The sequence below is a fragment of the Cyclopterus lumpus genome, chromosome 10, assembly GCF_009769545.1.
Source record: "Cyclopterus lumpus isolate fCycLum1 chromosome 10, fCycLum1.pri, whole genome shotgun sequence".
NCBI classification, from domain to species: Eukaryota; Metazoa; Chordata; class Actinopteri; order Perciformes; family Cyclopteridae; genus Cyclopterus; species Cyclopterus lumpus.
The window spans coordinates 24,280,758-24,295,960 of record NC_046975.1 but is presented as its reverse complement, the minus strand read 5'-3'; the positions used below and the strand labels follow the sequence as shown (position 1 = coordinate 24,295,960).

Sequence of the window (15,203 nt, the reverse complement as noted above, 5' to 3'; positions counted from 1 at the left end):
ATGTTGCCCTGCTCTTCATCCGCGCAGATGGAGGTGGTGGAGGAGAGGGACGCGCACGTGCACACGGAGGTAAACCGACACAACAAAAAAAACCTTCACGGCTCTAATTCATTTATTCTGCATGTAGACCGGTTTGAAAGGAGTCCAGAGAGATCCGGCTCCGGTTCTCCGGTTCTCCGGGTGCTCCGGATCTGACGGGACATTTTGAAGCCGCTTCTGGAGGCTGTTGGAAACGGACCCCTCCCTAAATGTGCCGACGACAGAAATCAGATTTCACATTCACATCAGAGAAATAATGAAATATAGAAGCTCCATTATTTCTAAATGGGAAATTAGTTAAAATATCTCTTATTAATACAAATAAATAAATAGCCTCGCCTCAGGTTTGACGTGATATTGAATGGATTTGACCCCCAAACCCTTCAAAATAAGAAAGGACACTCCCTACCGGGACAATGCCTTGCTAGATTACCAGAGGAATCGAACACACGACCGTTTGGCTCCGCCCTTTGACCTGCAAGGACTAATACACCTGCAGTAAAGGGCCTTGCTTCATTCCTGAACCTTCACACACTGTTTGCTAGTGCCTTGCTCCCCACATTGGCCTACACAGAGGGAATAGAGCTAGCAACCCTGCCTTGCACTACCCATTTATATTGTGAGAAGTAAGGTTTAGACTTGTCTTTGTCTCAATGTCTTTAGTTTCTGGGAATTGAACACACAACCCTAGACGTGTGTTAATGCCTTGCTTTTGGGCATTGACCTACATAAAGAGAAACGGACAGCTCGGGTTTTTTCCAATTGCATTACATTGGTATTTGATTTTTGGTAATCGAACCGCTCACCCTGCTCTCAGAGCCGATGCCTTGCTCTCCGCTCGGTGAACCCGCTGCCCTCACTGAGCTCTTCAGGGAAACGTGACCTGACAGAGCGAGAGACTGAAGGTAGAGCGGAGAAAGGAAGTGGGCCAAGAGCTTCCTGGAGGAGTCCTTTCTATCTGAGAACAAGAAATAACACCGGTAATATCATCCATCAGGTCCAGCTTCTATTCAACTCTACATGTCCTCTGAAACATCCATCAGGTCCAGCTTCTATTCATCTCTACATGTCCTCTGAAACATCCATCAGGTCCAGCTTCTATTCATCTCTACATGTCTGAAACATCCATCAGGTCCAGCTTCTCTTCATCTCTACATGTCTGAAACATCCATCAGGTCCAGCTTCTATTCATCTCTACATGTCTGAAACATCCATCAGGTCCAGCTTCTATTCATCTCTACATGTCTGAAACATCCATCAGGTCCAGCTTCTATTCATCTCTACATGTCTGAAACATCCATCAGGTCCAGCTTCTCTTCATCTCTACATGTCTGAAACATCCATCAGGTCCAGCTTCTATTCATCTCTACATGTCCTCTGAAACATCCATCAGGTCCAGCTTCTATTCATCTCTACATGTCTGAAACATCCATCAGGTCCAGCTTCTCTTCATCTCTACATGTCTGAAACATCCATCAGTGTAGTAAATGGGAAACATGAACACACCCTGAAGTCCCTGAGTTAAGGATCAAGGGCTTCCTAAGGAGACCCATTGGGGGTTCTGTGAGACCTGGTCCTGGTTCTTAGGAGACTAGTTGTACATATGATGATGTCATCACCTTAACCTTCTGATGTCGTCTCATCCTTAGTGCTGCCGCCTGACGGAGGAGAGAGACGAGGCCGAGAGACAACTCAAACACATCAAGAGAGGTGAGTCCAGTGTCCGACTGCCTCCTCCTCTTCCTCCATCATCTTCTTCATCATCTTCTTCTTCATCTTCATCATCACACACTCTCATCGGTTGGTTCCATTCTTTGTCTTTGTGAAATATCTCCATAACTTTCTTGAGCACATGAGAGAAGTTTCTGGCCATCGATTTATTCTGTTTTGCTCTTTTCGTTGCTCCTCCTGAGGTCAAGAAAAGAACTACGACATACAAGTTTAGTTGTTTCAACCTAACTGAGTAGTTTAGTTGTTTCAACCTAACTAGTAGTTTAGTTGTTTCAACCTAACTGAGTAGTTTAGTTGTTTCAACCTAACTAGTAGTTTAGTTGTCTAAACCTAACTAGTAGTTTAGTTGTCTAAACCTAACTGAGTAGTTTAGTTGTTTCAACCTAACTAGTAGTTTAGTTGTCTAAACCTAACTAGTAGTTTAGTTGTTTCAACCTAACTAGTAGTTTAGTTGTCTAAACCTAACTAGTAGTTTAGTTGTTTAACCCTAACTAGTAGTTTAGTTGTTTAACCCTAACTAGTAGTTTAGTTGTTTAACCCTAACTAGTAGTTTAGTTGTTTAACCCTAACTAGTAGTTTAGTTGTCTAAACCTAACTGAGTAGTTTAGTTGTCTAAACCTAACTGAGTAGTTTAGTTGTCTAAACCTAACTAGTAGTTTAGTTGTTTCAACCTAACTGAGTAGTTTAGTTATTTATCCATAACTAGTAGTTTAGTTTGTCTAAACCTAACTAGTAGTTTAGTTGTTTCAACCTAACTGAGTAGTTTAGTTGTTTCAACCTAACTGAGTAGTTTAGTTGTTTCAACCTAACTGAGTAGTTTAGTTGTCTAAACCTAACTAGTAGTTTAGTTGTTTAAACCTAACTGAGTAGTTTAGTTGTCTAAACCTAACTAGTAGTTTAGTTGTTTCAACCTAACTGAGTAGTTTAGTTGTTTCAACCTAACTGAGTAGTTTAGTTATTTATCCATAACTAGTAGTTTAGTTTGTCTAAACCTAACTAGGAGTTTAGTTGTCTAAACCTAACTAGTAGTTTAGTTGTCTAAACCTAACTGAGTAGTTTAGTTGTTTAAACCTAACTAGTAGTTTAGTTGTCTAAACCTAACTAGTAGTTTAGTTGTTTCAACCTAACTGAGTAGTTTAAACCTAACTGGGTAGTTTAGTTGATTAAACCTAACTAGTAGTTTAGTTGTTTCAACCTAACTTAGTAGTTTAGTTGATTAAACCTAACTAGTAGTTTAGTTGTTTCAACCTAACTTAGTAGTTTAGTTGTTTGAACCTAACTGAGTAGTTTAGTTATTTATCCATAACTAGTAGTTTAGTTGTTTAAACCTAACTAGTAGTTTAGTAGTTTAAACCTAACTCGGTAGTTTAGTTGATTAAACCTAACTAGTAGTTTAAACCTAACTGGGTAGTTTAGTTGTCTAAACCTAACTAGTAGTTTAGTTGTTTAAACCTAACTGAGTAGTTTAGTTGTCTAAACCTAACTAGTAGTTTAGTTGTCTAAACCTAACTAGTAGTTTAGTTGTTTAAAACTGAGTAGTTTAGTAGTTTAAACCTAACTGGGTAGTTTAGTTGTTTAAACCTAACTGAGTAGTTTAGTGGGTTTAGGGTTATTTATTATTATATATACATATATATTTGTATATGTATATATTTGTATATATATATCATTTAAAAAAATGATATATATATACAAATATATACATATATATATAAATATATAAAATATATATAAAACATATATACATCTACTTAGAAGACATCTGGATGTAGATCTTATCTTTTTCTTCGTGCCTAAAAAAGTGAAATTAAAGTTGAAAAGCTGGAAGATAAACGTCCGACAACCTTTTAGTTGGACTCAAACCCCACAAATGAATCTGGAGTAAAAAGTGGACCTAAAGTCTGGAGAGTCCACAGGAAGCTGGTCCTCCTCTTCACGGCGGGTCTCACCACGTCACTCGGTTCATTCAGCGGCTCATTTATTCATCCACAGAACAGCAGTCGCTCCTGTCATGTTATTCCTATGAATTATTTAAAGATCGCCATGAATTATTCAGCAGCAGAGAAAGGGGAAAGGATGATTGTGTGTGTGTGTGTGTCTGTGTGTGTGGGTGTCTGTGTGTGTGTGTGTGTGTGTGTGTGTGTGTGTGTGTGTGTATCTGTGTGTGTGTGTGTGTGTGTGTGTATCTGTGTGTGTGTGTGTGTGTGTGTGTCTGTGTGTGTGTGTGTGTGTGTGTGTGTGTATCTGTGTGTGTGTGTGTGTGTATCTGTGTGTGTGTGTGTGTGTGTGTGTCTGTGTGTGTGTGTGTGTGTGTGTGTGTCTGTGTGTGTGTGTGTGTGTGTCCTTCCTCCCCTCAGTGTCTCAGATGGTGATTGAGGAGGTCAGCGTTCTGCAGACTCAGCTGGATATAGAGAAGTCGTGCCGGGAAAATGCAGAGGCCCTGGCCACAAAGGTCAGTCTCACACACACACACACACACACACACACACACACACACACACACACACTCAATAATAATCAATACTGTGTAATTAGCATTATCGGGGTCCAGCTGGCTTTAGCAGGGGAAGAGAGTGAACAGCTGAGTCAGGATGAGTCTGTTACGGCCTTAAATGTATAATTTAATTTAATATAATATATATATATATATATATAATTAAAAAAAATATAATATAATAAAATATATTTTAATATAATATAATATAGTATTATTTAATATAATATATATAATTTAATTTATTATAAACTTATATTATATTATTTAATATAATATAATATATATTAAAATATACTATAATATGTATTATGTAAATGTAATGTAATATAATATATATATATAAATATAATTACATAATATAATATAATATAATTATATAATGTAATATAATTTAATGATTTAATGAATTATAGTTCTGAGATTTCTTCCATTTACATATACTTTCACAACCATGAGGCTGCTTCTTAAAGGTGAAATAATATTAGTAGTTTTAATTGTGTGTCATTGACCGCTGTGAACTTTGACCTCCAGCTGAACTGTGAGAACAGGAAGTTGAAGTCCATGAGCCTGTCGTCTCGTCCGTGTTTGGACGAGCTGCTTCCCACAACCTCAGACTGCATCGCTCTGGACGCAGACGCTGCAGACGCTGCAGACGCTGCAGACGCTGCAGACGCTGCAGACGCTGCAGACGCTGCAGACGCTGCAGACGCTGCAGACGCTGCAGACGCTGCAGATGGGAGCCCTGACACCTTCACACAGTACCAACAACAAGTTAAAGGTACAGTACATTATATATACACAGTCTCAACAACAAGTTAAAGGTACAGTACATTATATATACACAGTCTCAACAACAAGTTAAAGGTACAGTACATTATATATACACAGTCTCAACAACAAGTTAAAGGTACAGTACATTATATATACACAGTACCAACAACAAGTTAAAGGTACAGTACATTATATATACACAGTACCAACAACAAGTTAAAGGTACAGTACATTATATATACACAGTACCAACAACAAGTTAAAGGTACAGTACATTATATATACACAGTTTCAACAACAAGTTAAAGGTACAGTACATTATATATACACAGTTTCAACAACAAGTTAAAGGTACAGTACATTATATATACACAGTACCAACAACAAGTTAAAGGTACAGTACATTATATATACACAGTCTCAACAACAAGTTAAAGGTACAGTACATTATATATACACAGTACCAACAACAAGTTAAAGGTACAGTACATTATATGAACACAGTACCAACAACAAGTTAAAGGTACAGTACATTATATATACACAGTACCAACAACAAGTTAAAGGTACAGTACATTATATATACACAGTACCAACAACAAGTTAAAGGTACAGTACATTATATATACACAGTACCAACAACAAGTTAAAGGTACAGTACATTATATATACACAGTCTCAACAACAAGTTAAAGGTACAGTACATTATATGAACACAGTACCAACAACAAGTTAAAGGTACAGTACATTATATATACACAGTTTCAACAACAAGTTAAAGGTACAGTACATTATATATACACAGTTTCAACAACAAGTTAAAGGTACAGTACATTATATATACACAGTACCAACAACAAGTTAAAGGTACAGTACATTATATGAACACAGTACCAACAACAAGTTAAAGGTACAGTACATTATATATACAAAGTACCAACAACAAGTTAAAGGTACAGTACATTATATATACACAGTACCAACAACAAGTTAAAGGTACAGTACATTATATATACACAGTTTCAACAACAAGTTAAAGGTACAGTACATTATATATATATCAGTTTCAACAACAAGTTAAAGGTACAGTACATTATATATACACAGTACCAACAACAAGTTAAAGGTACAGTACATTATATATACACAGTACCAACAACAAGTTAAAGGTACAGTACATTATATATACACAGTTTCAACAACAAGTTAAAGGTACAGTACATTATATATACACAGTCTCAACAACAAGTTAAAGGTACAGTACATTATATATACACAGTCTCAACAACAAGTTAAAGGTACAGTACATTATATATACACAGTCTCAACAACAAGTTAAAGGTACAGTACATTATATGAACACAGTACCAACAACAAGTTAAAGGTACAGTACATTATATATACACAGTCTCAACAACAAGTTAAAGGTACAGTACATTATATGAACACAGTACCAACAACAAGTTAAAGGTACAGTACATTATATGAACACAGTACCAACAACAAGTTAAAGGTACAGTACATTATATATACACAGTACCAACAACAAGTTAAAGGTACAGTACATTATATATATACACAGTACCAACAACAAGTTAAAGGTACAGTACATTATATTACATCAACACTGAGATTAATGAATATTAAAGGTCAGACTCTTTGTACTATGGCTGATGGAGAGGTTTATTTATTATTAATATTTAATAAACCTCTCCATCGTGTGCTGGTCTTCTGTTGTTGTTTTCAGAGCTCGGAGAAACAGTCAACACTTTATTGGAGGAGAAGAAGAACTTTGTTTGTCAGATTCATGAACAGCAACGACGGATAGAAGAGCTCACGGCACAGGTGAGGAGGACATGATGAGTATCCTCCTTCTTCTTCTCCTTTTTCATCTTCTTCTCCTCTCCTCCTTCTGTTCCTTCTTCTTCTCCTTCTTCTGTTCCTCCTTCTTCTCCTCCTTCATCTTCTTCTCCTCTCCTCCTTCTTCTGTTCCTTCTTCTTCACCTTCTTCCTCCTTCTTATTCTTCTCCTTCTTCTCCTCCTTATTCTTCTCCTCCTTCTTTTCCTTCTTCTTCTCCTCCTTCTCCTTATTCTTTTCCTTCTTCTCCATCTTCATCTTCTTCCCCATCTTCTCCTCTCCTTCTCCTTATTCATCTTCATCTTCTTCATTATCTTCTCCTTCTTTTCTTCTTCCTCTCCTTCTCCTGCTGCTCTCCTACCTTTCTCTGACTTGTCTCCTCCTCTGCAGTCAGATACAGACGGTTCTGAGCTGAAGGATCTCCGTGCGTGTGTTGAGCAACAACGCAGAACCATCAAGAGGTTCAACAGAGGTGACGGAACCTTTTATTGATCCCCTGGTTGTTAGCCAGAGAACGTTATGCGTATTACAGCTGATTGTGATGCTAAGCTAATGGTGCTAACTGTGCTGTAGTCTCCATGATGGCGGCTCAGGAGTACGATGGCATGAAGGATCAGCTGGACCTGGAGCAGGACCTGAGGGAGAAGGCAGAGACGTACGCTCACGAGGTAAAGGAGGAGGAGGAGGAGAAGAAGAGTGTGTTAATGTACAAAGTACCTCCTCATCCTCCTCCCATCCCTTCTCCTCCTCCTCATCCTCCTCCCATCCCTCCTCCTCCTCCTCCTCCTCCTGTAGATGCTGGTGAAGCAGAAGGAGGCCAACAGGCAGAGCATGCTGCTCCTGCAAAGCACTGAGCCCAGCGTTCAGCTCCTCAAAGCTCTGGAGGACGTGGCGGCCGTCTCTAAAACCCTGGAGGAGGAGCGGCTGCAGCACCTGCAGCAGGTAGACAATGATGATGTCATCATCACAGTACTGAGCAGGTAGAGAACAGAGTACCTGAACAGGTAGAGAACAGAGTACCTGAGCAGGTAGAGAACAGAGTACCTGAGCGGGTAGAGAACAGAGTACCTGAACAGGTAGAGAACAGAGTACCTCAGCAGGTAGAGAACAGAGTACCTCAACAGGTAGAGAACAGAGTACCTGAGCAGGTAGAGAACAGAGTACCTGAGCGGGTAGAGAACAGAGTACCTGAACAGGTAGAGAACAGAGTACCTCAGCAGGTAGAGAACAGAGTACCTCAACAGGTAGAGAACAGAGTATCTGAGCAGTTAGAGAACAGAGTACCTCAACAGGTAGAGAACAGAGTACCTGAGCGGGTAGAGAACAGAGTACCTGAACAGGTAGAGAACAGAGTACCTGAGCGGGTAGAGAACAGAGTACCTGAACAGGTAGAGAACAGAGTACCTGAACAGGTAGAGAACAGAGTACCTGAACAGGTAGAGAACAGAGTACCTGAACAGGTAGAGAACAGAGTACCTGAACAGTTAGAGAACAGAGTACCTGAGCAGGTAGAGAACAGAGTACCTGAGCAGGTAGAGAACAGAGTACCTGAGCAGGTAGAGAACAGAGTACCTCAACAGGTAGAGAACAGAGTACCTGAGCAGTTAGAGAACAGAGTATCTGAACAGGTAGAGAACAGAGTACCTGAGCAGGTAGAGAACAGAGTACCTGAGCTGTTAGTTTAATTCCTCTATACGTGTGTGTGTGTGTGTGTGTGTGTGTGTGTAGGTGCAGCGTCTGGAGGCCCAGCTGGAGCAGAGCTGTGTGAAGAAGCAGCTGGAGGCTCTGCAGATGCAGCTGGAGCTGCTGGAGGAGGAGAAGAAGGAGGTGGACGGACGACTGGAGGAAGCAGAGAAGAAGAACGAGGAGCTGGAAGACCGAGGTGAGGGCTTTACAATCTGACATCCCTGACCTTTGACCTCACATCGGATCAGGAAAAACTCCCAAGAAATAGACAAAAGGGGAAGAAACCTTCAGGAGAGCAACAGAGGAGGCCCAAGAGGCCGGGCTCAGGAGACAGGGCCCAGGAGACGGGGCCCAAGAGGCCGGGCTCAGGAGACAGGGCCCAGGAGACGGGGCCCAAGAGGCCGGGCTCAGGAGACAGGGCTCAGGAGACAGGGCCCAGGAGACAGGACTCAGGAGACAGAGCCCAGGAGACAGGGCACAGGAGACAGGGCCCAAGAGGCCGGGCTCGAGAGACAGGTCCCAGAAAACAGGTCCCAGGAGACAGGGCCCAAGAGGCCGGGCTCAGGAGACAGGGCCCAGGAGACAGGGGTCGGGAGACAGGGCCTAGAAGACAGGGCCCAAGAGGCCGGGCTCAGGAGACAGGGCTCAGGAGACAGGAGACAGGGCCCAAGAGGCCAGGCTCAGGAGACAGGGCCCAGGTGACAGGGCCCAGGAGACAGGGCCCAAGAGGCCGGGCTCAGGAGACAGGGCCCAAGAGGCCGGGCTCAAGAGACAGGGCCCAGGAGACAGGGCCCAGGAGACAGGGCCCAGGAGACAGGGCCCATGAGACAGGGCTCAGGAGACAGGGCCCAAGAAGCCAGGCTCAGGAGACAGGGCCCAGGCGACAGGGCCCAGGAGACAGGGCCCAAGAGGCCGGGCTCAGGCGACAGGGCCCAGGAGACAGGGCCCAAGAGGCCGGGCTCAGGAGACAGGGCCCAGGAGACAGGGCCCAGGAGACAGGGCTCAGGAGACAGGGCCCAAGAAGCCAGGCTCAGGAGACAGGGCCCAGGCGACAGGGCTCAGGAGACAGGGCCCAAGAGGCCGGGCTCAGGCGACAGGGCCCAGGAGACAGGGCCCAAGAGGCCGGGCTCAGGAGACAGGGCCCAGGAGACAGGGCCCAGGAGACAGGGCTCAGGAGACAGAGCCCAAGAGGCCGGGCTCAGGAGACAGGACCCAGGAGACAGGGCCCAGGAGACAGGGCTCAGGAGACAGGGCCCAGGAGACAGGGCCCAAGAGGCCGGGCTCAGGCGACAGGGCCCAGGAGACAGGGCCCAAGAGGCCGGGCTCAGGAGACAGGACCCAGGCGACAGGGCCCAAGAGCCAGGAGGTCAATACATAATCCTGATTGATCCATCGTCAGTGTCAGTTATAATAAATATAAAGGAAACATATTTCACACATTTATGGGAACCTTTCGACGTCACAGACAGAAATAAATAAATACATAATTTTATATAAATGAGGTTTGGTGCAATTTAATATTCCAGAAACTCCCACAATTTGATTCCAGCCTTCTGTCTCATTGTCGAGGACAATACAAACACTGTTAAAGACAACAGGAGTGGCGGCGTCACCGCTGCCTTCTTCTTCTGTGGTGTCAGTGTATTCCTCCATTGACTCCAACACAAACCAACGACCCATCTGCTGCAGGAAAGCTGACCAACACACACTTTCTCCCAGCATGCAACACGGCATCTGTCCCTTAAATGGGTCAGCCAAAACCACCAACTGACTCCAGCCAGGAGCAATAGAAAGCCTCATTCATGACGTCCACAGATAGTGAGAGAGGGAGAGGCGTCACTCTGCAGTAAAACCAGGGGACGGACTTCTTTCAGCAGAAAAACTGGAGAAAACATCATGTATCTGTAGTAGTACATGTTAGTAGTATTAGCAGTAGTACATGTCTCTAGTGTCTCTAATGTCTCTATTGTCTATTATGTATCTATTGTTTCAATTGTCTCCATTGCCTCTAATGTCTCTATTGTCTATTATGTATCTATTGTTTCAATTGTCTCCATTGTCTCTAATGGCTCTATTGTCTATTATGTATCTATTGTTTCAATTGTCTCCATTGTCTCCATTGTCTCCATTATCTCCATTGTCTCTAATGTATATAATAGCTCTATTGTCTATATTATCTATATTGTCTCTATTGTCTCTATTGTCTATATTGTCTATATTATCTCTATTGTCTATATTATCTCTATTGTCTATATTGTCTCTATTGTCTCTATTGTCTTTAATTTATCTATTATTTATATTGTCTTCATTGGCTCTAATGTCTCTAATGTCTCTAATGTATCTAATGTATCTATTGTTTATATTGTCGCTATAGTCTCTATTGTCTCTATAGTCTCTATTGTCTCTATAGTCTCTATTGTCTCTATAGTCTCTAATGTATCTATTGTTTCTATGTTATATAATGTCTCTATAGTCTATAGTCTATATTGTCTCTATAGTCTCTATAGTCTAGTCTCTAATGTCTCTATTGTTTCTATTTTCTCTATAGTCTCTAATGTATATATTGTTTCTATTTTCTCTAATATCTATATTGTTTATATTATCTATATTTTCTCTAATATCTCTATTGTTTATATTGTCTCTATTGTATCTAATGTATCTAATATATCTATTGTTTATATTTTCTATGGTTTCTCTATTTTCTCTATTGTTTCTATTTTCTCTAATATCTCTATTGTTTATATTGTCTCTATTGTATCTAATGTATCTATTGTATCTAATGTATCTATTGTATCTAATGTATCTAATGTATCTATTGTTCTCTATTTTCTATGGTTCTCTATTTTCTCTAATGTCTCTATTGTCTCCACAGTCCACGAGCTCCAGGAGACCCAGAAAGCGGTTGACCCGACGACCATCACAGCCCCCGCTCCCCCTGAGCTGGCCCCGCCCCCTCCACCTCCACCTCCCCCCCCACCTCCTCCTCCCCCGCCTCCTCCTCCTCCACCTCCTCCCCCCTCGAGGTGCAACCCCCTCAGGTGAGGACAAGAGCGACATATTTCAGTGTGACATCACTTCCTGTATCTATTCTAAATGTCTTTTACGTGTACTTTCTTGAGTACTGTACATACTTGTACCTGCGTATTTACATATGAATAAACTTTATAATAACGATAATCCTGATAGTAATAATGATGATGATAATAATGATAATAATTACAATGACGATAATACTAGTTATAATCATGATAATAGTAATAATGATGATGATTATGATAATAATGACACTTATTATTATAATAATTTACGCAGTGGTATACAAAGCATGTAATAATTCTCCAACAACATATTAATAAAATAAAATAATATATTATTCTATAATTCAACACAATAAAAGGAGACATTCTGCATTATGAGTACATTTAGGAGTTTTACTTGGAGCATTTGTAGATATATATGAATGGTGTTCATACTTTTACTGAAGTATTTAATTTAGTGTAATTTACACAAAGACAATGTTATATTTAAATATGAATGTCTAATTCCTCTCAGCTCTCTGATCGCCATCATGAGGAAGACCTCCAAAGGCTCCAAGGCCTCAGTGAAGGCCGAGCAGCCTGCAGGTGAGTCACCTGACCTACAGGGAGCCTCCTCTCCTGATGTGGGCGTCGCCCGTCCGACAAACTGTCAACTTCCTGTTTCCGTCCAGATGGCGAGGGCGGCGACGTGAAGGCGAAGGCGGTGAATGAAATGATGGAGAGGATCAAACATGGCGTCGTCCTGCGGTCGGTCAAGAGTCAGGAGAGCAAGGTGACGACGGAGGTTTATGAAAGACTTCTTCTTCTTCTACTTCTTCTTCTACTTCTGTATCAATAACTTTGACATGAAGACAGATGTTTTGTTTTCTTTCTTCCAGCCGCCTCCCGTCTGTGAGGAGAAACCACAGGAGAGCGCGATGGAGGAACTGAAAGGCATCCTGGTAAAAAAAACATCCTCACTGCCTGCTGCTCTGGTTGTATAGAAGTCTATGCTTCATGTGTTAAAGCTGCATTCTCTCTCCTGACCACCAGGGGGCGACTCCTCTGGTTGTATAGAAGTCTATGCTTCATGTGTTAATATTGGAAATAGTGTAAATATTATTTTATCACAGTTGTAAATAGATAATCAGTGATTGAAGTTATTCCTGTTAGTTCCACAGTGACGCTTGTGTTCTCCCCCAGGAGACGGTGAAGAGGAGCCCCAGCCGAGGCTCTCAGGAGGCGGGGCCATCGCCGTCGGGGAAGAAGGACAGCGAGCTGGAGGTCATCCTGAGGCGCCGACGCAACAAGGCTGGAGAAGCTGGAGGTAACGGCGACATAAACACTACCACTTTAGTCCACAGGGGGCACCAGAACCAACACTACCACTTTAGTCCACAGGGGGCACCAGAACCAACACTACCACTTTAGTCCACAGGGGGCACCAGAACCAACACTACCACTTTAGTCCACAGGGGGCACCAGAACCAACACTACCACTTTAGTCCACAGGGGGCACCAGAACCAACACTACCACTTTAGTCCACAGGGGGCACCAGAACCAACACTACCACTTTAGTCCACAGGGGGCACCAGAACCAACACTACCACTTTAGTCCACAGGGGGCACCAGAACCAACACTACCACTTTAGTCCACAGGGGGCACCAGAACCAACACTACCACTTTATTCCACAGGGGGCACCAGAACCAACACTACCACTTTATTCCACAGGGGGCACCAGAACCAACACTACCACTTTATTCCACAGGGGGCACCAGAACCAACACTACCACTTTAGTCCACAGGGGGCACCAGAACCAACACTACCACTTTAGTCCACAGGGGGCACCAGAACCAACACTACCACTTTAGTCCACAGGGGGCACCAGAACCAACACTACCACTTTAGTCCACAGGGGGCACCAGAACCAACACTACCACTTTATTCCACAGGGGGCACCAGAACCAACACTACCACTTTATTCCACAGGGGGCACCAGAACCAACACTACCATTTTAGTCCACAGGGGGCACCAGAACAACACTACCACTTTAGTCCACAGGGGGCACCAGAACCAACACTACCACTTTAGTCCACAGGGGGCACCAGAACCAACACTACCACTTTAGTCCACAGGGGGCGACAGAACCAACACTACCACTTTAGTCCACAGGGGGCACCAGAACCAACACTACCACTTTAGTCCACAGGGGGCACCAGAACCAACACTACCACTTCTGTCCGATTTTTCACTTTCAATATCAGCAAATCGAAGCTAGCGTTTGACGGAGCGCTGCCCTTTTTCCAATTCTGATTGGCTAACAGTGCTGTCAATCTCATGTTGGTGGGAGTGTCTCAATTCCATAGGCTGTACGGATTCAAACTGAGGGCTCGTTCACTGAAATCGTCCAATCCGCTGCTGAGATAGCGGCTTGTGTAAAGACAAGCAGCCGGGGACTTCAGCATCGTGTACGTTATTGATTACTGATATCAAAGTGAAATATATAGTCTGGTACATACAAACACACGTATGTCCAAAATGCCATATTTAGAGATCTCGCCCAAAGCCTCTCAAATGATGTGCTGCTTCACTTTGCAGAGAGACTGCTCACACATTCAAACTTCAGCTGCATCATTGCACAGAGAATCATCGTGAAACCTTTTAATACTGTACTCTTAACCAGTAACAGGCACTGAAGTGTTGCCTTTATTATAACACATTACTCAAATAGACCTTGTGGTTGCAGAGATAAACTCTCTTTACTTTGGGTATGCAACTTCTGAGTGGAGGCCTAAAAACTAAGTTTGTGTTTAAGGTGTAGTACAAGTAAAAGTACTCCCAGGGCAAAGGGGCCCCTGTCAGTAATATATTCTTATGTTGCCTCTGGCACCCCCCGTGGACTTAAGCGGTAGTGTGAGTTCTGGCGTGCAGAGGAGGCCGTGTGACCCTCATGGATTTATCTGCTTTTCCATGACAGACGACCTCGTTGGTGCAGATATGTACAGTGTGAAGGGAAGCTGGTTTTATATATATATATATACTATATTTACTTATATATATATATATTATTATATAATATTTATTTATATATACACATTTATAAATAAAAATAATATATATATTTATTATATTTATTTATATACATATATATACATACATACTATATTTATTTGTATATATATATTGTTATATACATTTAATATCACAGATTATTTATATATATATATATAATTATATTAGTACATCTGTGTAATATCATATATATATATATATATATATATATATATACATATATATACATATATATATAATATATAGCAATATATATGTAAATATATTTGTATTTATATATATATTATTATATCAGGATGATATAACAAATCTAATGTATATAAATGTATATTTCTATGTATCCTCAGTGGAGGTTCTGGTTGACAACCTTCATTAATGTCCTCCTCCTTCCTCCAGACGAGCGAGACGGGCTCATGAGTAACGTCTCGTCCTCCGACAGCCTGAACGGACCCGAGCGCACCAGCGGCGAGTCGGGCCGGGACCCCGAGGGGCCGGGGGGGCCGGGGGGGCCGAGCGTCCCCTCCAAC

General features: G+C 42.1%; 1 protein-coding gene across 1 annotated transcript; it reads left to right on the top strand.

Annotated features, from left to right (window-relative positions):
• On the top strand, nucleotides 1–15,203 carry shtn3 (shootin 3; the record flags this gene model as incomplete). Its single annotated transcript, XM_034543020.1, has 16 exons — nucleotides 1–69; nucleotides 1,689–1,749; nucleotides 4,128–4,222; nucleotides 4,799–4,896; nucleotides 4,981–5,045; nucleotides 6,786–6,883; nucleotides 7,287–7,368; nucleotides 7,470–7,564; nucleotides 7,692–7,838; nucleotides 8,625–8,778; nucleotides 11,455–11,620; nucleotides 12,135–12,205; nucleotides 12,292–12,392; nucleotides 12,499–12,561; nucleotides 12,803–12,926; nucleotides 15,073–15,203. Coding segments are annotated over exons 1-16 (1,620 nt in total), but the record flags the coding sequence as incomplete, so codon positions are not given.